The sequence below is a fragment of the Oryza glaberrima genome, chromosome 8 (assembly GCF_000147395.1).
Source record: "Oryza glaberrima chromosome 8, OglaRS2, whole genome shotgun sequence".
Lineage (NCBI taxonomy): Eukaryota > Viridiplantae > Streptophyta > Magnoliopsida > Poales > Poaceae > Oryza > Oryza glaberrima.
Window position 1 is genome coordinate 15,370,307 of NC_068333.1, and position 25,004 is coordinate 15,395,310.

At 40.5% G+C, this 25,004-nt stretch overlaps 4 protein-coding genes across 4 annotated transcripts; 3 read left to right on the forward strand and 1 right to left on the reverse strand.

Annotated features, from left to right (window-relative positions):
- Positions 1–141: 141 nt before the first annotated feature.
- On the forward strand, positions 142–4,033 carry LOC127782735 (patatin-like protein 2). Its single transcript, XM_052310003.1, has 4 exons — positions 142–605; positions 1,736–1,913; positions 2,043–2,204; positions 3,338–4,033. Exons 1-4 carry the CDS (start codon positions 187–189, stop codon positions 3,899–3,901), a joined length of 1,323 nt encoding a protein of 440 aa, XP_052165963.1. The 5' UTR covers positions 142–186; the 3' UTR covers positions 3,902–4,033.
- A 7,726-nt stretch (positions 4,034–11,759) lies between these two features.
- LOC127782909 (leucine-rich repeat receptor protein kinase EMS1) lies at positions 11,760–13,300 on the forward strand. Its single transcript, XM_052310187.1, has one exon. It carries the CDS (start codon positions 11,874–11,876, stop codon positions 13,041–13,043), a length of 1,170 nt encoding a protein of 389 aa, XP_052166147.1. The 5' UTR covers positions 11,760–11,873; the 3' UTR covers positions 13,044–13,300.
- Positions 13,301–16,835: 3,535 nt separating this feature from the next.
- On the forward strand, positions 16,836–17,618 carry LOC127781141 (two-component response regulator ORR8). Its single transcript, XM_052308052.1, has 5 exons — positions 16,836–16,923; positions 17,047–17,093; positions 17,180–17,257; positions 17,356–17,426; positions 17,537–17,618. The coding sequence occupies exons 1-5, from the start codon at positions 16,836–16,838 to the stop codon at positions 17,616–17,618; spliced, it is 366 nt and encodes a 121-aa protein (XP_052164012.1).
- Positions 17,619–20,674: 3,056 nt separating this feature from the next.
- LOC127783072 (uncharacterized) lies at positions 20,675–24,624 on the reverse strand. Its single transcript, XM_052310342.1, has 8 exons — positions 24,609–24,624; positions 24,034–24,212; positions 23,441–23,651; positions 23,058–23,329; positions 22,757–22,972; positions 22,020–22,112; positions 21,801–21,905; positions 20,675–21,031 (listed from the first exon to the last, which is right to left on the reverse strand). The coding sequence occupies exons 1-8, from the start codon at positions 24,622–24,624 to the stop codon at positions 20,675–20,677; spliced, it is 1,449 nt and encodes a 482-aa protein (XP_052166302.1).
- Between the last annotated feature and the right edge of the window lie 380 nt (positions 24,625–25,004).

Sequence of the window (25,004 nt, forward strand, 5' to 3'; positions counted from 1 at the left end):
CCCCGATCTGCTTTGCCGCCCAATCGCACGTGCTGATCTCCGGCGCCGCATGCGCCACCACCTACCGCCATTCGCCGCCGTATATATAACACCGCCGGCGAGGGACGCATATAGCTCCCACACTACAACAACCGCGACCAACCTCCCCTTCAACTCAGTCGATCTCTCTCGCTCAAGCAGCCAGCCATGGCGCCAGTGCAAGTCCCGGCTGAGCTCATCGGCAGCAACAACGGCGGAAGCGCGGGGGGGTCACTGACCGTGGACCCGGCGCTCGGCCGGCGGCAGGCGACGGCGGCGCTGCCGACGCCGAGGTCGCCGCCGCCGGCGTTCGGGAGCATCGTGGCGGTGCTGAGCATCGACGGCGGCGGCGTGCGCGGGATCATCCCGGGCACCATCCTGGCGTTCCTGGAGGAGAGGCTGCAGGAGCTGGACGGGCCGGCGGCGAGGGTGGCGGACTACTTCGACGTCATCGCCGGGACCAGCACGGGCGGGCTGGTGACGGCCATGCTCGCGGCGCCCGGCGCCGACGGCCGGCCGCTCTTCGCCGCCAAGGACATCGTCGACTTCTACCTCCGGCATAGCCCCAAGATATTCCCTCCTGTCATGTACGTGCATAAGTATATACTCCCTCCGTTTCACAATACAAGTCATTCTAGCATTTCCGACATTCATATTGATGTTAGTGAATATAGACATATATATTTATCTAGATTTATTAACATAAATATGAATGTGGAAAATGCTAGAATGACTTACATTGTGAAACGGAGGAAGTGCGGTATATATACAGTGTTTGTATTTACCTTTTTTTTTCTTGACCAAATTTTACATCCAACGTTCTGTACTTTAGTATAAATTATGAAAAAAAGGTTAACTTGATTATTAAAATGTAGTTAACTGGGTGCATCAGTTAACTACATTTTAACTGTAGTATAAGATTTACCTAGACTACATGAAACAACAGATAATTTAGATAAGCGTAAAATGGTCTAAATTAGTTTAAGAGTAAAATGTACTAGCGGTTCTTAAACTTGTGTCATGAGGTTTCACATAGGTCCATGAACTTGTAAAGCGCACATCAATATCCGTAAACTTGGTTTATTGTATCATCCCGATTTAAAACGTCATTCGACCATGGTCGATGACATGGCCTTTTTTTCCTTTTTCCCTTTTTCATTTTCCTCCTCTTCTTTTATCTTCTTCCTCCACTGGAGCCACCTCGAGCTTCCCCGCGCCGACCGCCGCCGTCATCGCCAAGCGTCGCTGCTGTCGGAGGATGAGGCCGAACCGCCGAAGAAGAGAGAAATGAAAGAGGAAAAAGGGAGAAAAAAATAATAGTAATAACGTGCCATGTTATCATCTATATGGCATGCCATGTAGGCAAGACCACGGTCAAATAATACTTTGGACCGGGATGATACAATAAACCAAATTTAGAGACCTCAATATAGACTTTGTAAGTTCGTGGACGTAGATGAAACCTGCTTACAAGTTTAAGGACCGCCAATGTAATTTACTCTTAGTTTAATAAGAAAGAAAGAAAATTAAATTTCACAAATTTATACTATAGTTGCTGCATTTCAATTTAGGCTATTTATTCTGCAAGTTTAGTAGACTGGCAATTAATTAATTAAGATTATGTGAAAATACCTACAAATTTCAGTCGCTTTTACACGGTTCTGATCATGCCAAGATTCATCCAAGCAAACCTTAATGTTCCCATGTATAAATGCAGCAAAGGACCCCTGGGTTTGCTGAAGAGCATGATGGGTCCCAAGTACGACGGGCGATACCTCCGGTCCATTGTGCAGGAGCTGCTCGGTGACACCAGGATTAGCCAGGCCATCACCAACGTCGTCATCCCCACATTTGACATCAAGCTCCTCCAGCCCACCATCTTCTCTAGATTTGATGTAAACTTCCAATCCTTTTTGTAAGCTGTATAGTATATATATACTATAGTGATGAAAAAAGACATCACTATATATTGTAAACAGAAGTAAAATTTACATGTGCATTTTACTATATCCATGTATGTCCAGGCACAGAAGGATGCGTCCAAGAATGCTCTCTTGTCCGACGTGTGCATCAGCACGTCAGCGGCGCCGACCTACCTCCCTGGCCACCGTTTCGAGACCAAGGACAAGGCCGGCCAGCCCCGGGTCTTTAATCTCATCGATGGAGGTGTTGCTGCCAACAATCCGGTAAACAATTAGCCTATGTAGGATATTACTATGGAAATCATTTGCACAGCTGGCGTCTAACCCATTTATCTATGGGTGAATCTATAAGATGCACCCGTCTACCGCTAACAGGTTGAAACTAGTACGGATAGTTTCCGTCCGTCCAGACCATTTTTTAGATTTGGATAGGTTTGATCGAAACTATTCGGAAATTCTCATATTTGGAAACGAATTCGGATTTTTTTTCTCGGAAACAAAAACAAATACAGTAAGTGTACTATCCGCCGGAATCGGAAAACGGTCGGAAACTATCCGGCAATTTCGTTCGGATGTCCGCAGACATGGATCAAATTTTTGAAAACACACACACACACATATATATATATATACATAACTTTTTTCATATGGAGTCTGATGAAGACAAACTTTATATCAAAATTGTAGCGCTTGATGAGATCTATAACTTTCTTGTTGACTATTTTTTTATTTGAGATTATATGATGGTCTAAATGTTCATTATAAAATACCATATCTATTTTTACAAAATCTCAGATCTACAATTCAAACCACATCTGATGGAGATGTGTTTTGGGAGTAGATTTTAATCCCTCAAGAGGATGTCCCCTCGTTGTTTGCATGTTACTCAAATGGTTGAAAAAAATGAATAAAAAAGATGTATTAACATGTGATATATCACTCCAAAAATATGTAAGTTCAAATTCAAGTTCTACATCTCGCAACGAGAAAAATAAATTAAACTACAACCAATTATCGTATTCACAGTCAAATTTATTTTTTTCATTGCGAGATGTAGAAGTTGATTTTGAACTTGTATGTTTGAGGAGTGATATATCACATGTTAATACATCTTATCATATTTTTTCAAATATTTTTATAACCATTGGAGTAATATGCAAACAATGAGTGGACATTCCCTCGAGGGACCAAAATAGTTTCCCTATCAAAGTTGTAGAGCTCAATGAGATCTACCACTTTATAGTTTATAACATTTATATTTGAAAAATATTTAAAATATAAAACAGACACTATAAGTTTCAGATCCAATTGTCCCAATTTTTGATGAACAAAACACTTCAACAGTAGTGAGATTTGTCTGATTTATGTACTAAAAAGTTGTTGGTCCTTGTGTGTAGACGTTGGTGGCGATGACCCACGTGAGCAAGCAAATCCTGCTGGGGAACCAGGACTTCTTCCCGATCAAACCCGCCGACTACGGCAAGTTCATGGTGCTCTCCCTCGGGACCGGCTCGCCCAGGGTGGATGGGAGGACGTTCGGCGCCGACGAGTCCGGCCGGTGGGGCCTCCTCGGCTGGCTCCGCAACGACGGCGGCGGCGGCGGCGCGCCGCCGCTGATCGACAGCTTCGCCCAGTCCAGCTCCGACCTCGTCGACATCCACGCCTCCGTGCTCTTCCAGGCGCTCCGCTGCGAGCGCCACTACCTCCGCATCCAGGACGACGACCTCACCGGCGACGCCGCCTCCGTCGACGTGGCCACGCCGGAGAACCTCCGCGCGCTCGCCGGCGCCGGCGCGGCGCTGCTGCGGAGGCAGGCGTGCAGGGTGGACGTGGAGACCGGCAGGAACGTGGCCGACGCCGGCAGGGGCACCAACGAGGAGGAGCTGGCGCGCTTCGCCCGGATGCTGTCGATGGAGCGCCGGGCGAGGCTCGGCAAGCAGGAGTCAACCACTCGTGTATAAATGAGGCAATGAGGGCTTGATTAATTAATTAATTATTACTCCTTTCGTTCCATTGGAATGCCCGCATGTATTTTAAAATTCAACTATCCAAATATATTTGATCAGTAATATTTTATTATAACTTTCGTTCCATTAAAATGCCCGCATGTATTTTAAAGTTCAACTATCGAAATATATTTGATCAAAAATGTTTTATTAATTAAGTTTTATTTGATAGAAATAATTAATATTATTGAATTGACATTTGAATTTACTTTTTATATGTAATTGTGATTTTGTTACTATAAATATCATGGTATTGGGGAAATTTAAAGACGAAGTTTAGTTTTAAAGACTGACCGTCTGTTAGTAAGTGGGACGAAGGGACAAATTCTGGGTTTAATTCTATTGTTCTGACTAATGTTTAAGCTTTTATTTTTCTACCAAAGGTGTAGTCAGTGTCATTCGTTTTGTTTTTGTGTGCATCTCTTGTTTATTTAGTTGACAATAACATGTTGCGTGTGCTGTTTTTTTATTGTGTTTTAATATAGGATATGTAGGACCCCCATGAGTCAATGACATGTGGGTCATGATGGCATATCTCAAATTTTGTAAAATTATAATGGCATGGTTCCAATTTTCCCTTTAATTAATTATAACTTTTATTTTGGAATAACTGTGTTCTTTCGGAACATTTGTTGGACCATTGATATTTAGTTGTCCTGAGTACAGGGACACGCTTAGGATCGTTTGTGTTCTTGGTTTGGGAGAGATGGAAATATTAAACAACGATTATTTTCAAAATTTCGGTAAGTTCGAACCATTAGCAAATCATTATCTCGTCTGAAATTTTTGGTTTTTCTTAAATTTTTGTGAATTTGACCTAAATTTAGTCAAATTCAGTTAAATTGGGCTAAACTTTCAAAAAATTTTGTCCAAAAATTTCGAAAATCTCAAAATTTCATGAATCTCGGTTTAACCGAAATGGCTAAAATTTAATCTCGTTAGTGCGAATATTTGTTGCCAATGTTTCCCAAAGTTGATAAGTTAACCATTTGAGGCTAGTATTGAATTATTGACAAAGTTCTAGCATTCTACTTTCTTTACTGTATTATCTAAATATGTCATAGACACATTTTCTAGCTAGCTAAAACATGCCACAAGTGTGCCACATAAATTGGGAGACAAAATCCTTGGCTTACCACAGTTTTGGCAAAAAAAAAGTGGAAAATTGTGTCATTGTAGAATATGTCTCAGGTTTTATGTAAACTTTCTTGGTGACTACAATATTCTATATATTCTTTATATTTCATTTGCATGCTAGAAACTCTTTTACAACAAAAAAAAATATGTGACTCAATTTCACTTTCACCTATAATGGAAGTTGTATTCAATTCCTTCTGATCAGAGAACCCCTAATTCAGTTCAAGGAGTACAAGTCAGTTATATTAGTAATAATCATCATAAATATCTGAGATCTATGTGGAAAAATCTAATTTGTTGTATTCTAATGTTTTCTAATCTATTACATCGACCCTCTTATAGGGTATATATAGGAATACATACTGGATAGAGACTTGGAGTACAATACAAGTAAGAGTAGATTTATCTCTAGGACTCTATTTTATCTCTAGGATTCTATCTCTAGGATATATCTTATCTCTATATTTGTATTTGACTCTTATCTCTAACTAACATATTTGTACTTCTAACATTCCCCCTCAGTCGTAACGGGAGCAAAGTGAATGATTGCTACTATTTGAAATATTCTATTTCTTCGTCCTCTTCATCTTTTTCGAGTCACCATCATCAATTGCATCTCTGATGGACGGTCCTCCACCTGGTGCCTGCGTCCTCTTCTGTGTCATCTCTTAACTCTCCTCTATTCCCTCCTGCAGTCATAGCGAGAGTGTTATGGACGATAACAATGACACGGACGCTTTGACTGGAGTTTTCGTCAATGATTTTTTTGTTATAGACGTTCGTAGGCTAGGTTGGAGTGAGCAGTGTATGGTCACCAAGAGTGGGCCTAGCATTAGATGTGTTCCAAAAAATAAAAGGGGGAAGGGAGATGAAATAAAACAAAAGGAAGGTTTACTCTTAGACCCATATGTCATGAACATATTTTCTAGCTAAACATACCAAAAGTGTGGTAAACAAATTTGGAGCCATAAAATGTTTTAGCTAAATCATACGACACACATTTTCTAGCAAAACATGCCAGAAGTGTGCCAGAAAACAAATTTGGAGCGTAAAAGCGTGGCAAACATGCTTACCACACAAGGGGAAAATGTGGAAAAATGTGGTATGTGTAGCATATACGTATCATTTTCTTTATAAATTAACATTGATGGTGGCTGCAATATTTTCGAAATCTTTTTGTTGTTGATTTGTATGCAATAGTCTCTTTTACAACCAAACATTAACTCAATCTTAGTTCCACATTTAACTGAGTTAGTACTGCTCTTTTCAAAAAAACCTTATATTTAAGAACTAAAAAAAAGTCAGTACTACAATATTCTTTGTAATACCTAGGATTGCAAGAGTAAGTTGTATGAGATCTTCATAAGACTTCAGGCATGATTTTACATTAAGATACAACAATTAAAACAACTTTAATAACCTTCCTTGTTAGACAAACATAGGATTGAGCATTTGCCGAGAAGCCAATAGTGATATTCTTGTTTTCGAGTAGTTCCTTGCAAACTGATAGGTTTGTTGTTTAAGATTGTGCGGTGCTAGATCCAAAATAGATTGAAAGAATGATTAGCGACAACAAGGAACTGTACTATAGCTTTATGGAACATAGGCGGATCCAAGGGGTGGTCCTGGGACCACCCAAGAAAACCTATCCCAATGGATATATACATATGTGAAAAGAGACTTTTGGAAAAAGAAAAATACTTCCTTGTTAGTATATTATAATGCATATTTGATCAATTTATACTTCTAACATAGTTATAGTTAGGGTATTTAAAAATATATATAAGTTGGAATACCATACAAAAATTCTAGATGCGCTACTGTTATGGGATGAACGATTTTTATTGCAGGAGATAACATTAGTTTGAGCGGGTCCTAACCATAACGATGTTGTTCGTTTGGCATATCTAGTACATCTGTACATGTTTTTTGGCATACCGGTACATGAGATTCTTCTATGTTTTTCGGCTATTCATGTTCATCTCTGCATGTGATTCTCATCTCGCGGACTTTCTTTCTCATGGTGAACTCTTCCTCCCTATGGATTCTTCTACGGTGTTCTCTTATATGGGAAGTGTGAACTGTGATGTTACTGAGCGTATTGAGCCATAGTGAACTGATGCACGATTTAGTGATGTTACTGAGCGTATTGAGCCATAGTGAACTGATGCACGATTTAGGTATGGGGCTGTTTAAGTTTCCCCAAGGGGATTGCTCTTGCCTAACCATGGATATTTAGGTGCAACCATGTACAGGTATGTAAAGAGATGTGATCCCTGAATAGCCGAAAATAGTACGATCTTTTAGAAAATGCACGAACCTATTGTGTTCATTGGAAAACTATCTTGGATCATTTAGAAGGAGAGGATCAGAACGATTTTCTATAAAATACTGCCCATAGTCCATAGCCTAGGATTATATAGGATGTCAGAAAGGTTGGCAACCACCTCAACAAATAAAAATGCAATTGAGGAAGGTAGCTAAGGGTTACAAGCTTATAGAAGGTTCTAGAGAGAGCTAGAGGAAGTAGTGGAGCCTATAGTAGGAAGAAGAAGCAACGAATGAGAGAAATCAACTAGGTTCAGCTTGAACCAGGTCACCACTCTTGCCATTGCCATTCTATTCAAATGATCCCCTTGAAGTCATCCTCCGATTTTTTTACATTTTTTATTAAAAAATTACAAAAATAATTTTACATTTCGAAAATTTACAAATCTAGATGCCTCACCCCCTCCAGAGGATGTTTTTTAAAAAAGGTCCTTACAAAGGATGTTAAGGGACCTAAATGTAAAATTTTTCAATATAGATTGTGTATTCTATGATTTTGTAATTTAAAAATATATCATATAAAATCGGATGAAATCAAAATTTTTAACGAAATTGTAGAGCTTGAGAAGATCTACAACTTTGCAGTTAACAACTTTTTCATTTAAGATCTTTTAGATGTCCAAAACATTGTATGAAAATAAACTTTATATAAAAATTGTAGATCTCGACGAGATCTACGACTTGGTAGTTTATTACTTTTTAATTTTAAAATAATTTAGAGTGTCGAATAATCATTAATTACAGGTTTTTAAGCAATTGAATCCGACAGAAAGGGTTTGAATACAAATAAAAACATCATGTAAAAAAAGACAAATAAAAACATTACATTTAGGTCCCTTAACGTCGTTTGGAAGGGCGATTTTTAAAAAAGACGCTTCTAGAGGGCGTGAGACGTCTAGGTTTATAAATTTTCGAAACAATTTTTAAATATTTTAATAAGAAATTGTAAAAAAAAATGTCATCTGCCACTGCATTTATAATTGTTCTCCGAGGCTTAATTGGGCCCTGAGCGGCCAGTTGGCCCATGATCAGCCCATCCAAAATCTTAATAGGAAAGTAGGACATCTTACAAATATGAGGATCCTTCTAATTAGTTTGATGGTTGAATTTTATAATTTTTGTTTGAGCAAAGCTTGGTTCTAGAAAATATATACTACTCTTGTTGAAATATATGGGCAAAATATATCTGCTAGAAAAAAAAATCCCCGCTAGTGTGGCTTGCTCTATCTGTTTTTTTTTTTTTAAAGAACTCTATGTTGTTACCAAGATATCAAAACTGGGATGTATCGTGTGAACATATCTGTGATAACCATCAAACCATTAATAAGTAAAAATCCATCAAAATAGGATATAAAAGTTATCTAAATTCATAAAAAAAATAGAAATGGGTATATGCGTGAAACAAATTCTCACTAAATCACAAGTCCGAACTCGAAGAGAAAAAAAATATGAATTCATTAAATTTTCCCATGTATCGTAGTCATTTCTCATCGTTGTTCTCATGGTGTGAACTTCGGAAACCAAGGGAGGATCATCAAATAAGAAACTTAACTAACGAAGTTCTCACGAAAAAAAGAAAGTTCACATTTGTAGTATTTGTTCTTTCGCTGACATAAGATCTTCTGAGCGAAGTTAACAACAATCAGTTTCCTTTACCTGCTCTGCCCTTAATAAACTCCACCGGATCACGTTAGTTATAACAACTAATACCTGTTTCAAGTGTTGGGTGCATGAACACAAACATAAAAATACAAACTTGCAATTCCTAACATGAATTTGGTCCAGAGTTGACGTAAGATTGGGCATCCAAACCCCGCCCAACTGCTATGATCGATTTGCTACCTGCACAGTTGCACTTGACTACATTATCATAAAATGGCCATGATCATCTCTGTTTAATTAATTAATTGGATGTCCAGGATCTCCCTCTAATCCACACTTTGAAGTCTCAGCAGCTAGCTAGATATATAACAACAGGCTCAAAGTTTTTTTGAGTTCAAAATGTGTAACAAGGTCTGTTCACTTTGATGCCATTTTCAACCATATCATTTTTTTTAAAGTTACAAAACGTTTTAGTTTGTTGCTAAATTTAGTTAATACATAAGAAATCCTACCAAAATTTTGACAATATTATCATCTTATCAAAATTTTATCATTGCTAAAACTTGGTAAGATTTATTTTGGCTACAATCTGAATAGGTCCTTATTTCCAATTAATGATCCTTCCGCTTACGTTTTCACAAATTTCCAAAGTTTCCAATAAGAATCCGAAATCAATATGTTTTCTAGGGAGGCAGAGGGCAATCTTTGCATTCAAATTTGTTGGATTAGAACATGATGTTTGTTAGTGATATGCCCTACAGGCAATCATAGAGATGATTGTATCACATACTATGTTTACATATTTATCCGACATTGTTCCTTGAAATAGATAACTCCTTATTGGTTAATGAATATGTGATTCTTTCATGAGACTCTTTATGTTGTTTGTTACTATTTCTAAAGGATCCCTGATCAAATATCATATGTGGAACAAATATGTTTATATGATCAGCACATGTATTAATTGATGATCATGTCTCATGGATCATGGTATAGAGATACCAAATTGATAATGTGGACATATGTTGGTAAATATGTTGTTGGATAGACCCAACATGAGACACTGCAAGAGCCATATGTATTGTATCATCAGTGATCTCATTGAGTGTTGGTGTTGAATCCTTAGACCTGAGATTATCATGGTTCTCAACACATGTGTAGTAGCTTACTTAGGGACTGCTAAACACTACTCCGTAATTGGGTAGTTATAAAAGTAGTTTTCGGGTATGTTATGAAACATGTAGTGGGATATGAATAATCAAGATGGGATTTGCCCCTCCTATGGAGAGATATCTCTGGGCCCCTCGATGTTGTAGATTATGGAAGTGCATGGCCATGCCAAAGGTGATTGAGGAGTCAATCACGAGTTATATAATCTCTTAACATGTTCGAGTGAATGATTAAGCTATTAGAGGATGGCACATATCTAGCCTTGAGCTTAATCGATATCGTGAGGCAAAGGGGTTCATACAAGTATACACTAGAGGTTCAGCCGATATGATCTTTATGTATGCCCGGTGGGTCAATACGTTTTGCTAGGGGCCGCTGTTAACGTGTGGACCGAAAAGGAGTTTTCGGGTTACAGCCAAGTATACATGAACCTACAGGGTCGCACGCTTAATGGGCCGGAATAAGGGGATTGGATAGAGATCCAATATGAGCTTAATTCGAATAGGGATCCGAATAGGAGTCCTACAGGCCTTGGAGGCCCAAGTGATGGATCCTATATATTCGTGAGGGTGTGACCGGTGGAGGCATTGCATCACGTGAGAAACCCTAGCTGTCACTTCCTTCCCCGAGCAAAACCCTAGCCGCGCGCGGGTGCTAGCACATCTGCGCGTGGCGTTCCGTCCCTGTACGTGTGGATACCGGTAGAGGCACCGCTGGTTTGCGGTGCTGATCGGCGTGGGATTACGGCGAGGAGAACGTACGAGGAGGAGAAGGACGAGCCGGTGCGATCGACTACTTCCTCTACATTGACGCGCGCTACTTCGCGAGAGTTCTTTCGACTTCTCAGTGTCTTCTTCCGCTGCAGAGCGTGTCGAGTGGAAACGATCTATGATCTAATACTTGCATGGTTCCTGGTTTACGCGATAGAAAATTTTGATTTATACTATCGTAGCCTACGCGTATCCCAACAGTTTTGGCTGGACTAAAAAAGAAAACTTGGCAAGTTCTTGTACATGAATCCCTCGTGTACCACCAGAAGGTCCAAATCTTGTTAATTTACAAGATCACACCAGCATCGTCAGAGGTTAACCTACATATTCTTAATGGGGTATCTGTCGGGTTCAAATGTAGAAAAAAAAAACAAACAACCAAGCAGAAAGAAATGTAAATTCTTCATTGAGACACAAATAGCAAGTGCGAATCAGAAATATAAATCTTATATGTTCAACACAATAAATAAGCTTGACTGCCAACCAAATTCATTAAAATTAACAATAACAATTATATTTGTTTTTGCCTTAAGAAGATACTAGAAAGTACCAAGAAAAATACTAGCATGATACCCATAAGTATTTCTAGTAAAACCAATTCATGCCAACCATTCCAACCATGTCAGCCACCCAATAAATATTTTGGATGGCATTCTGTTGACACAATGACACTGACTTCGGTTGTTGCCATTGTACGCATAGCAGATTTGACCCATGTTTAGTTTAATCACGTACGTACCGTGTCACTTAGCGTGCTACTTAATCCCACTGAAAATCCGCTCACGAAACGTCTCCAATTAATCTCTCTCATCAGGTGACACCGACGCGCGCCGCGCCGCGCCGTGCCACGCCCGTTCGTCCATGTCCGCGGCGGCGGTGGCGGTGGCGAAGTTCTGATCCATTGACTAGCTAGCTCGGCCATGCGCGAGTCCGTCGAGGAAGCCGTCCACCACGCCGTCGTCGCTGTCGCCGCCGCGGCGGTCGTGGCGCTGGCCGTCGCGCTGTTCCTGCTCTGGCGCAACAAGCGCGTGGCGAGAGCGGGCGGTGGCGCCGGCGCCGGCGGTGGTGGTGGTGGTGGTGATGGCGACGGTGGTGCGATTGCGGTTGCGGTGGCGCCGTTGCCGGTGGTCCCGCTGGCCGACGTGGAGCGCGCCACCGACGGGTTCCACCCGAGCAGGGTGATCGGGCAGGGGAGGCACTTCACCGTGTACGCGGCGGCGCCGGGGCTCGCCGCCAAGCGCATGCGGCCGCACCTCGTGCTCGGGGAGCCCGGCGGGCGGCGGTTCCCCGCCGCGCTCCGGTCGCTCGCCGTGCCGCCGCACCCCAACCTCGCCGGCATCGTCGGCCTCTCCGAGGGCCCCGGCGAGCGCGTCCTCATCGTGGAGCGGGCGTCCGCCGGGTCGGTCGGCCTCGACGCCCTCCTCTACCACGGCGGCACCGACGCGCCGCTGCTGCCGTGGCCGGAGCGCGCCGCGGTCGCCGCGGGCGCGGCGCGGGGGCTGGCGCACCTGCACGCGCACGGCGTGGTGCACGGCCGCGTCAGGCCACGCAACGTGCTCGTCGACGCGGCCGCCGCGGCGCGTGGCCCCTGCGGCGTCAGGGTCAGCGACTACGGGCTGTCCACCTTCCTCCACAGCGACGACGGCGACGGCGACGACCACGGCCGCCTGGACGCCCGCGCGGAGAACGACGTCTACATGTTCGGCGCGGTGCTCCTCCACCTCCTCACCGGCCGGCAATGGGACGGCGGCCGGCTGGCGCACTGGGCGCTCCCGCTGATACGCGCCAGCCCGCCGGCGCTGGCGGAGGTGCTCGACGAGCGCGCCGGCAAGCCGGCGGACAAGGCCGAGTCCCGCCTGCTCGCGCGGACGGCCAGGGTGGCGCTGGCGTGCGTGGCGAACGACGGGCGCAGCCGGCCGCGGATGGCGGAGGTGTCCGCCATCCTCGACGACGTGGAGGCGGCGTACCGGCGCCGCGGCAGGTCGCCGGAACACGACGTGGACGGCGGCGAGGAGCGGTTCAGTGGGTGCCTTCTCGCGCCGAGCCGGAGCGCGCACAGATCGGAGACGCTGCTCCGGCTTCCCGTGTGAGAACAGTGATGATTAATCGGATTCTTTGGCGTGTCAAGTGATCATCAGCTCATTAATTAGCTAGGAAATTCATACTCTAGAGATTATAAAATGTTCTTGTTTGGTAGAACATGGGATGAATTTTGGATTATATTTTCTCTCTTTTTTTTTTGCGTTAGTTTCTGTATCTGTATACATTGTAGTACGGAGTATTGTACTACGCAGACGTTGACTAGAATGTACAGAGTACTGAGTGCTTTTAATATATAGTGATTAAATTTCTGAAAATTGATTCTTTTCGATCGTCGGTGATCACTTTCATTTTCAGGAAGTATCCCATGCATGTCACGGCATCACCTGCTGAAATCTGAAAAATCTGCAGAGGATGCCTACCGTATACTCAATCCATGAATAAATGACATTCCTTGAGTTGTTAATCTTATCCTTGTGATTTTTTTTAACACAAAACCACATAATTTTAGCTTTTTGCTGTCAATCGAATTCTACCTGAAGCACTTGTACTTTAAAACCAAGGCAAAGGGTTCATTTGAATAGTTGGCAAAATTTATTGAAGCAAACTATTATGAAGTGAGAGCAATCCCCTTTGCATGTGATGTGTAAAGAAATATATTTTGTGCAACGTTGGTGAATTTTGCAAGAAAAAAAAAAGGAGAAAGGACTCATGGTCACACACACGCACATAGTTACGTCCTAATAATGTCAATGTTCAGACCTTAACTCGTGTGGATAAGTTCTACCACAAGGAGCGTAATGGGAGAGGGCCGATGTTCATGAATCTTAGAACATTGCACCATGGTGAATGGTGCATTACCGATAATTTCATGTCTCTACGCCAATACATCAAGCACTCACCTATATTGAGGAAGGTGTTTTCAAAGCTCAGTCTGGTCAGTACCATCGATTTGCATCATATATGTGCTATCATATCTGGAAACATAAAATCCTAATAATATTGTGAATCTTTCAATTTGAGGTGAATTGGCGGTTTGAACTCACAACCGATCAGTTGACGGCGTTGGTCATAATTAGCCGAGGAGGTTCCATCTATATTGACTTCTACTATAACTGAAGGCTGAGGTGTTTCTGCAATAGTGTGCAATGCTGAATTAAACTATTGCAAAGTGTTGCAAGCTCCGTTTGCTAGCGGGAAACATTTGAGACCCAAATAAGTGTTCTTGTGTTTTAATTGGAGTGGATCAAATTTGTTTGTGACTATATGCGATAGTCTGGAGTGTGGATGTTGTTTTTGATTGTGGAGTCCTGGTTACTTTACTGTTTGTGGTTGGCTATTATATGGATGAACCAGTGAATCGTTAGAACCTCATATCATGCGATACTTTATCCTCTTTTTTTTTTCTCATTTCATAATTCAGCAGTTTGATTTCCTCCTGCTTTGTGTGTTCAGGACCTGTCATAATTCTGCTTGGTTTTTAGCTTGCTGCATAAAACGCTTTCCTGGAACTATTTCGGGTAACTGTTTGTTAGTGCTGGCAAGTTGACAGCTCGTATTATTGGTAATATTTTAGGGGGTGTTTAGATCTAGGGGTGTAAAATTTTAGCGTGTCACATCGGGTAATACAGGGTGTCGCATGGGGTGTTCGGGTACTAATAAAAAAACTAGTTACAGAATCCGTCAGTAAACAACGAGACGAATTTATTAAGCCTAATTAATCCATCATTAGCAATTGTTTACTGTAGCACCATATTATTAAATCATAGAGCAATTGGGCTTAAAAGATTCGTCTCGCAAATTAGTCGCAATCTGTGCATTAGTTATGTTTTTAGCCTATATTTAATACTTCATGCAGATATTCAAACGTTCGATGTGATAGGGTATAATTTTTTTTGTGTGGGAACTAAACAGGGGCCTAATGTCTTATTTGGATATGTAGGTTGTGTTAGCATATGGAGAGTTGGGAACTAAACTCCCTGCACGGAAAACGGAGTGATCCATTAGTGCGTGATTAATTAAATATTTGCTATTTTTTTTTTAAAAAAGGATCAATATGATTTTTTAAGCAACTTTTGTATAGAATTTTGTTTGCAAAAACTGTATCGTTTAGTAGTTCGAAAAACATGCGCGCGGAAAAAGCGAGAGGTGAGTTGGGAACTCTGGGTTCTGAACACACCCGTAGTAAGGATTAGAACAAGACTTTTGAATTCGTATATCCACCATTCCAAAGAGACTATCCTATGATGTTGTGCATTCACGTGACACTAAACATCATGTAACGTGGTATGTGAGAGTTGCAGTATGTATGTGTTGGGCTTTTTGTTGTACAAAATATGGTCACGATGAAGATATTACACTCATACTATAAATGGCTTAATATATATTGCAAACTTTACATCTTCGTGAGTCACGGTTTATGGTTGTCGCCGCCATAACGCCATTGCAAGTCCCCCTTATCCTCTCTTTATTTTTTCAGCCCGTGACATATATCAGTACAATAGATTTGGCCTTCTATGATGGATTCACTGTGACAAAAAGGGAATCCATCATTGATCTATGACGAATTTTCAAGAAATCATCGTAAAGTTCAGGCTCGGATGATTCTAGTGGCAGCTTGAGTTTGTGGTCACAAAAAATGTCACGATGGTCATCTGAAACACTACACAATTTATCATTAGAAATTTGGGTTGGCATATGGTCACAAAGTATTCCGTCATAGAACTTGGTAACCATGGTCCTCATGGGTCCATGGTAGATGGTTCCATCTGTAGGTACAATATTCTATGACAAAGTCATCACAAGAGTAGGGCCAACACATGGCGGTGAAGTATTTTGGTCATAGAACTCCAGTAATAGTTGTCACGAAGTCCCACATGTAAGTATCAGAAAATATAAAGGAGGAGACAATTTGTCCAGTATTCACATGAACTGTGTGCATTTGCCTAGAATTTGTTTTTCCAAATCAATGTACATCCGACACTTTGTCGGTGACTGGATCCTATAACCCGGTGCGGTTATCTCATATGAAAACGTGTCGATATGCTCAAGACTTGGGAAGACGCCATTGATCACCATCGTTCTCGACTGAAAGCATGTTCCCAATGGTTTATTTATCTATAAACACCACGATTTAGATGGCCAATGGTTCATTCATCCATCCCCGATTCCAGGAGCACGTGAGGGGAGCCTTGGAGAACAACGAAGGATGAAACGCAGCTGCGAGTCGCCATGAAAACAACACCACGAGTTGGGCCTTATAGAATAAGATCATGCAAAAACCATAGTGGAGAAGGTACAAGCTTCACAAGATGGGCCTTTCGGACCAATGGGCTAAACCATGCCCATGTACACCACTACTCACTTGCTTTCTTTCATTTAGTACCATACCATCTATCAAACTAGGGTGTGACCAATTAATTAGTTTCTACTAGCCTCTTTGTTGTATTGACATTTAAATATGTACAAATTAAATAGGGCCAAGCCATTTATCAATATAGATATATCAAATATATGCTCATACATTAGACTATATCATTGCTCCTAGGTAGCTATAATTGTTGCAAGGTCACTATAGTTAATTTGTAAAAAATGAACAACTCTATAGGTACGAAAGAGGACAAATCCGTCAATCATTATACATTGTATGGTATATCAAAATTATCAAATACACGGTCACTAGTGATACTGTGAGATATGAGAGCTAATTATCATGCTAGTGATTTGATATTATATCTTTGCAATATCTCCGCGATTTTAAGACTTCTGCACTTTAAATGTGTGCATTCTAGGTCCATTTTCCTCAACAACAATTCAAAGTAACTCTGCACCAAAAGTTTGCAATGTCGTCCCCCCATGTGCTTGTTGTGGATGATACCCATGTTGATCGCCATGTTGTTTCCATGGCCTTAATGCGCCATAACGTCCGAGGTTCTTTGTTATGCAAGTTTCCATGTTTTTGACTGTTGTTAACTAAGTGTTTCCATGTTTGAAATCTTCTGACCTTCTTTTCGACTGTTGTTAACTAAGTGTTTCCATGTTTGATATATGCAGTGACTGCAGTAGAAAGTGTCATGCAAGCATTGATGTTTTTGGACTCGGTAAATTAAAAGTTTTCTACTTGTTTATTTGGTAATGTTATTTACAAACCATATAACAAACATGTATTTATGTCTGATGGACACAGGAACATGATGTGGACATGATTGTTAGTGACTACTGTATGCCAGACATGACCGGCTATGACCTACTCATGGAAGTGAAGGTGCGTACATACAATAGTGTTAATCTTCATCATATATATTTTATAATGTTTCTACCAAATATTTTACATGTTCAAATTGGGCTTGTTTTTACTCATAGAAATCACCTAAACTGGCACATCTCCCGGTTGTAATTGCTTCCTCTGATAACATCCCAGAAAGGATCAGAAAGTAAGTATGACGATGTATACCTTGATTTCCTTAGTTGATAGATTCTTAATCCGAGCAAGTGGATCCTAATATGTGCTCCCTTTTCCTTCTTTTTTTTTTCCTTGTTGGAGGTGCTTGGATGGAGGAGCAAAGGATTATATTCTGAAGCCAGTCAAGATTGTTGATGTGCCTCGTATTCTGAACTACATATGATTGGCAAGATCAAGATGGAATAAATTTTCGTGTTAAGATTAACTAGCTATTTTGTGCTTTGTTTGCTCTATGAGAATAACATTTTCTTTATTACCAAATGGAAACTAATGACAATTATCTGGGATTAAGAAAACAAACTCGATAATACTTCGGGTGCCTTCTCTCAAAGATTATGGTTCCATGACACAGTTTTTCTTTTTAACCGGAATCTATCACATAATATTGTGTTGTTTTCATCAATCAATTACTTTAAGAGGTGTGTTTAAACAATTAGACATGTAAAGAGGGGATGAAAATTAACACTGTATCTCTCTACTCCTTATTTTCCAATGATTGGCATTAAGCATAAATAGTACTAGGTGATTCCCCGCGTTTGGTGCGGAAATTCCTAAGTAACTTTTAATATTTTTTTTAATAATCGAGCTAAAAGTAAAAATTATATTAGTTATTAACAATAAATAAAACTGATTTGTCAGACTAGTATGAGATTGTATGAGATTGTAGATGAAATATGATATCGTATACAACAAGTCAAATCATACACAACAAGCATTCTTAATTTGGTTTGCACATTTTGCAAATAGCGTTGAAAGGCTAACTTAATAAAACTTTATTCTAAGGTCAAAACTCAGTAGACCTAATCATGGCTTAGGCAGCTTGCATCTCTTGACGATGTTATCTTCATAGTTCTTCATCTCTCCTTAGGAATTGACTGGCTGGGAGAGCTCCCTCGTCATTACTTGTGGTCGATCATATCCATCACGTACATACTGAAAGAGAACTCTAAGAACTCTCTCCGAATTGATTTGTTGATCGAGCTCTCTCTTGGTTATTTGCTGTGGCAGTGGATCCACTTCGACATCGACCGATTCATAAGATGCCATGAGTATTGTAGCACTAGTGAGTCTCATGGGCTTATACAAAGAAGGAGGATCGTGTGTTAGGGGAGAGGTAAGGAGAGAGAGGATTGTGTGGAAGGAGATGATTTGAGGATATATTTATCGACAGATGGGTACAAGGAATCAATGATTTTTTTATGATTCATTTGCATGTTGGAGGAGCAAATCATGACAAAACCAGGTGGGACTCATATGTAAATAGACACGCTCCAATAGAAATACAGTACTTTTGCGCATGCCACTATGCAACAGAATTGAATGAGCTGTCACTCATTCTCACCCCTGCCGCAAATTTATCACATTATATCAATACTGGAATTTAATATTAAAATTTATAAACATTATTAATATTTGATAATGTCTAAACATAGAAAATATATTTCCGGACATCACATACCATATCGTTCACAAATATATATTCACATTGTTTTCATCTTGCTTGTCAGTGAGTGATTACAGCGTGGCTAACTCCTATGATATGTTAACAATTGTTGTTCATGGAGTTGAAAAATGGCCATGGTAGCCTCAGAAAAAATGAAAAAAGATCTATAAATTCGTTTTTGCACTACGTGACCAATAGTTTGACATACGTGTTAAAAAGTCAGATGTTTAATATTAAACAATTTCAAATAAAATTACCCCGCATATAAAGTCAACTTTTCTATAAAAAATATACAAATTTGGCATACAATACTATTTCTTTTTTAATATTGGAATTTATAAAAAAATATTTATTAAGATTGGATGATGGATAAACATCTCTGCTAATATAAAAATCACTACAAGAGCTTAGGCCTTCTATGACTAATTAATTGTGACAATTACAGCCTTTTTCTTGTCATTGTACCCCTTCTATGACACACTAGTGACAAAATAGCTATAGTCATTGAATCCCTGTCATTATCCTCCTTCTGTGACTAATAGACCCAATTGTCATTAATCGTAGTGACAATTGCACGCTTGTCACTGGTCTATGACAATGGTTATTTGTCACTATATTTGTCATAATACATTAGATGGGATGCTGACAAGTGTCTAGCCATCTGACATGGCATATGACGTGGCGTGTGACATGGCATGTGGAGTATGACAAAAATAATTGTCACAAAAATGAAGTTGGCCCATTTATAACATGTGCTGGTTTTGCAATTATAATTCAAATAAGCCTAACTAGCCCATGGGCCAGCCAACCAATTTTGGCCCATTTCTCAACAGCCTTTTTATTTTTTTCATGTAAGCCCAGTAGTATTTCAGCCTATTTTACAGTTGATATTGAAGCCCAAGCTCATTTAAAGAATCATCATAAATAATAAACAACTTACAATTTTATAACAAAAATAATTAGACATCCAAACAGATCATTTCCTCCAAAATTAATGGTTCATACAACCTACATACAATAGTTCTAAACATTCACCATCCATCCAAATGAATCACAACAAAATACGTCCACCAAAGTCCTACAAGTCCAACAGATCACTAGGTCACCAATCAGTAATACCAAACATACATCCATCAAAATCATTCTAGTCAAGGAAATAGCAGATGGCAACTTCCAATCATCGCATGTTCACCAACTGCAGCAACCACTCCACTTACAGTTTCAGTCATGGAAACAATAGCATACACAAGTTTTTGTCATCACGAGATCACTAACAGAAACAACCACACTCCGGTCCAGTCATGCCAAAAGCAAAACACATGGTGTCATACTCTAGTCACAGTCACACCAAACTCCATTCACAGATCACCAAAATGAATCCAATAGCCTGCAAAGAACATTGTGTCAGGAATTAACACTAGTAAGAAATAAACACAAGCTCAACAATCTAGTAGTCCCTAGGGGCAGCAACCTTTTGGAAATTATATTCACCAGTGGTTTTATTTATTCAGCCTCATGAGTCCTAGCACTATAGGAAGTCATTGTAGTAGAGATATTGATTCCAAACAGTACCTATGTTCATTTGATTCCAGTATCTAACTATATCATACAATACTACTAATAGTATCAAAAAAAATGAGAGGTCTAAGAATAAGAAACAGAAACTGCATTATGTAAGAAGAGGCATATCATAAGATGAAGATGTGTACCTAAGCGCAACCAAGTCAAGGAGGAGTGGTCTGATGAGTGACCTGAGTCTGTCCAAATGCTATCATCTATCGAATGAGGTTCTGAGTATCTGTTGCTGACTTCTGAGTATTTGTTATTGCCTTCTTTAGGTTCTCAATCTCCTCAGCTTGTTTCTGAGCTTTTGCCTCAGATTCTTCTGCCTGGGCTTCCAACCTCTGGACCTTTTGGCGAAGTCCTGCAGATTCTTCCTTCTCAGCCTCCAATTGTGCTTGTAGCTCCTGCATCTGCGGTGAAATAGATTTTGGAGCGGCAACAGGCTGTTGAAGTCCCACATTACGAAGGAATGTGCTTGACTTTGTCAATACTTGGGCAACAATATCTGTGCAAGTCATTTCCTGCTCCCCTTCATGTACTGGTCTTCTCAAAATGGCTTCCATATCATCCTAGCAAGACAATGATTTGTCAGGTTTCCTTCACAATTTATTTTATCAGTAGTTTCCTTCACAATCTCTACTCTAGTCCACTTTCACTATTTATTTTTTTCACATTGTAAAGTTACATTGTATAGCAGGTTCTTGTGTGAAGATGATGATTAATGGGTGCATGAAGATGATGATTAATGAAATAACAGTTCAATCAATCTGGAGCAATAGAGAGTATACTTCAATTAGATGGAGAAGTCCAAGTTATGTATTTGTTTATGATATTGTAGCTGAAATTGTACATTTTTTTCCTGAAGTTCACCTTTTCATGTAAGATGTAAATTACCATTCAGTGAATGAAATGTGTGATTTTTCGACAAGTCCCTCCCTGACTTTTTTTATTTATAATGCTAAAGTGTGATGCAGTCTGATGTTCTCCAAATAAAATTGTGGATGCCAGAATTGAGGAGGTTTGTTTCTGTATCTAAGAAATTTATCTGTAGAGACGGTCTGAAGCCGTATCTAGTGTGTTTATTATAATATTTCTGCAAAATATGGAAAATATATGTAGAGACGGTTTATCCGTCTCTATGGACCGTCTCTACCTGGTAGACACGGCTAGCAAAACCGTCTCTTGAAACGGGAGCAATGGCAACGCCTCAGAGACGGTTCACAGGCCGTCTCTAGTACACCTAGAGAATGGCAAAACCGTCTCTACAAGAGAAGAAAACCGTCTCTACATCCTGTGTCTACTGTAGTGTACTAAATAAAAAAAAGGAGAGATACTTACTGCAGCTTTCTTGGCATCATCACTAAAACCCTTAGTTTTGCTGCAATGCGTCAACTTGAATAGATCAATTGTAGTGGGCTCTGTATCTTTGTATTTTTCTTGCTTCTGGAATGTTCACAAACATATAATGACATTAGCAATGCATAGATTAAATACACACGTAAGATAAAACGTGTTCCAACACATGCATGCTGTCATACAACCGGTTTATATTCTTACCGCGACGTAGGCTGCTACAATGTAAGACCGAGATCCAGTACACTGGTGAAACTTAACATTTTCACGGTTCTGTTTGAGCTTTCCACATTTTTCCTAGACATGACACAAGTGTATATCATAAGTAATACAATAAATATTGGAAACAGTAAAAACAATATGGTATTATATGAGCAATCTGGTCATGCACAGTTCATTAAATGTAATGTTTAGTACTATCAAATCATGGATGATATGAGCTAATTACTGATATCAGCATTTCATTGAATGTAGTGTTTACTACTGTTAAATCATGGATGAATGAGCTAATTACTGATATGAGCAATCCAATGCAGATTAACACCTACAAATAAATTAAGGAGCAATGCTGTCAATATGAAACTAGGCCTACAAATAAACCAATGATATTGCAGTTCGGGCTAAAAATGATAGTAAAACTGTACAAATATATTCCAGCAACCAAAATGATAGTTGAAAACCTGACTGGAACAAAGCATCACATTACAGCAAATTGACTGGAACAGTGCAGCAGGAAACCTGAAGGACCAAGAACTATGCAAAGCAACAGAGCACATTCATAGCAGCTTGAAAACACATCACCAGCACACATATCTCAATTACAGAGTTTACATAATTGAGTTCACAGCCCATAAGTTCATCAGCTTAAAAGACACATTAGGATGTAGTGCTCGAGTGCAACTAGCGGACTCACAGAAAACCAATATTGGCATAAACCATACCTTGTGTTTTGGGTTTGACCACATGTCTACCAATTTTCTCCATTGTTCATCAGTCATAGACGAACATGGTGATGTAGTCCTAACTTGATTTGCCGGTACCCCATCGAAGTATTTCTGCTTGAGCCTATACCTCATTTGGCGTGTTCCACCCTTTAGCATGTCAGCACACGCTGAAGTTACATCATTCTCCTTTTCACCAGTCAAGCTTAAGTTTACCTATACATTGAATAGCATAACATTAGTATTTAAAAAAGCAAAGGATGAAATTAGCATATATCGAACTAATCGAACAACGTCTTACAGATAGTTTGCCAATGAAGTTGTCCAATTGGTCCTTGAATTGGACTTTGTCCTTCTTGTATTCTTTCCAACTTGTAAGTATGGGTACATGCTGCCTGACTATGATCCCACCCTCAGAAGCCAACTTTGCAGCCTGCATAGGTGCCTCGGGCCTTCTTTTCCCTTCCTTTATAACAACTGGTATCCTAGTCCCTAAACCTCTGGTTATGCTATCCAGTTCTATGCCCATACTTGCTCCCCGATGGTCCACTTGAGTACTTGCCGTTAGGGTGCCTAAATAATACATTTCAAAAACCTTGTTGTCAATAATAAGATTCATGTGACTATTATGAATGAATCAGATCACATAAATTGACATTGAAATAAATAGTTGAAGGTACTTGCCTTCTACTGTAATGTCCATCTCTTCATCATTCTGGATAGAAGTAGAATCTAGTACTGGTGGTGGCACCTCTGTTGCTCCAATTAGTCTTAGCGCAGCTGCTTCTTTTTCTCTCATGACACTCTGCCTGGTGCACCTTGTTTGTTCCAAATTGTTAGGTGCCAGGACCCTCTTTGTAGTTGTTCCTATTACAGCAACAGACAGTGCCATAGCCTTACAAAGAAACAGAGACATGACACGATAAGATATTGAGAAATTTCCACTTCAAAGAAATTTCCACTTCAAAGGTACATACAAATATCACTCAAAAAAGGGGTCAGCCAGGAAATTGATTGTGCTCTCTGTCCATTGAATTACTCCAATAAAATTTACTTTACTCAAGAATAGCTACTCAACTTCTTGGAACCTACTCATATTTACAACTGAGTGAGGTGCACTACAACTGTGTTTCAATATGGGAGTCTTTTCTTGCCACTCGTAAGAAAAAAAAAGGTGATGTGACTGAAAAAAAAACTGCTTAATTCAGTTATAAAGACAAATAGAATTGCATTAGCACGGGCATATTACTAGTGTTGTGTAGTAGAAGAGTTGGTACCTCAAGTTCAGTGCTTTCACTAAGCTGGTCATTTTTGTTCCTGTTTTTACTTGGTTTCTTCCTAGCATATGACTGCTTAACAATTTCTGATAGTCTTTTGATACCCAACTGTTGCATCCTCTGATCGATCCTCATGATATTCTTAGCCCTCTCCTTCTCAATGTCAGTTAACAGTGGTTCTGCAGATACATTGGTGCATTGAAATTAGTGGCAGATAAATGAAAATGAAATAATCAAAAGTGATAGTACTAGTAGCAGTGCCCATTTGATATGACTTAATAAACTACCAGGATTCCAAGAATTACAATATATGGTCTGAAATTGAGGGAGACATAACTATACATAAGTATACGAAGGCACTGAAACACAGCAGATCGATCACCGGCCGGAATCGGAACCACAACGCAACACAACAGACGCACTCCATTGCCGCAGCCCCCGTCTCCTCGCGTCAGCGCCTCCGCGCGCCGCGCATCTGGGGACCCCACCCCGGCTTCACCGCCGTCCGGCCCTGGTGCTCGCGGCGCCGTCGTAGCGTACCCCGTAACCCTAAGGACTAATAGCCAAGATGGTACCTGGGACTACCGCCATTGATGGTCTTGCCCTCTTCCTCCCCGGAGGCATCTTCCTTCTGGTTGGAGCAGCAACAGGAAGGAGGGAGGGAGTCGACCGTCTGGATAGGGGGGAGTGGCGACTGGCTGGCGAGAGTGAAGCGAAATTTGGGAACGGGGAGTGATTCTAGGGTTAGCTTTGTATATATATGTGTGGCGCACCAGTTGGCTTTGTGCGAAAATGCCCTCACTTGGGCTGAGCCGCGACATAGCTAGTAGGGGCAAAACTGTCTTTCTCCATCAAAATCAGTGGCGGGGGGCTGGTTTGGCTTGCGCGGGTTAGCGGGACGATTTGGAGAACTAACTCCAAATGTGATGTTTTTTTCCTAAAATTTTCTAAAATCATTCTATTCAAGTTGT

Coding starts and splice junctions, on each gene's coding strand:
- LOC127782735 (XM_052310003.1), top strand. CDS start 187: ATGGCGCCAGTGCAAGTCCCGGCTGAGCTCATCGGCAGCAACAACGGC. Junction 1,914..2,042: donor CCATCTTCTCTAGATTTGAT/GTAAACTTCCAA, acceptor ATGTATGTCCAG/GCACAGAAGGATGCGTCCAA. Junction 2,205..3,337: donor GTGTTGCTGCCAACAATCCG/GTAAACAATTAG, acceptor CCTTGTGTGTAG/ACGTTGGTGGCGATGACCCA.
- LOC127782909 (XM_052310187.1), top strand. CDS start 11,874: ATGCGCGAGTCCGTCGAGGAAGCCGTCCACCACGCCGTCGTCGCTGTC.
- LOC127781141 (XM_052308052.1), top strand. CDS start 16,836: ATGTCGTCCCCCCATGTGCTTGTTGTGGATGATACCCATGTTGATCGC. Junction 17,258..17,355: donor ACCTACTCATGGAAGTGAAG/GTGCGTACATAC, acceptor TTTTACTCATAG/AAATCACCTAAACTGGCACA. Junction 17,427..17,536: donor ATCCCAGAAAGGATCAGAAA/GTAAGTATGACG, acceptor TCCTTGTTGGAG/GTGCTTGGATGGAGGAGCAA.
- LOC127783072 (XM_052310342.1), bottom strand. Junction 23,330..23,440: donor GATGGACATTACAGTAGAAG/GCAAGTACCTTC, acceptor TGTATTATTTAG/GCACCCTAACGGCAAGTACT. Junction 21,032..21,800: donor ATGATGCCAAGAAAGCTGCA/GTAAGTATCTCT, acceptor TTGTCTTGCTAG/GATGATATGGAAGCCATTTT.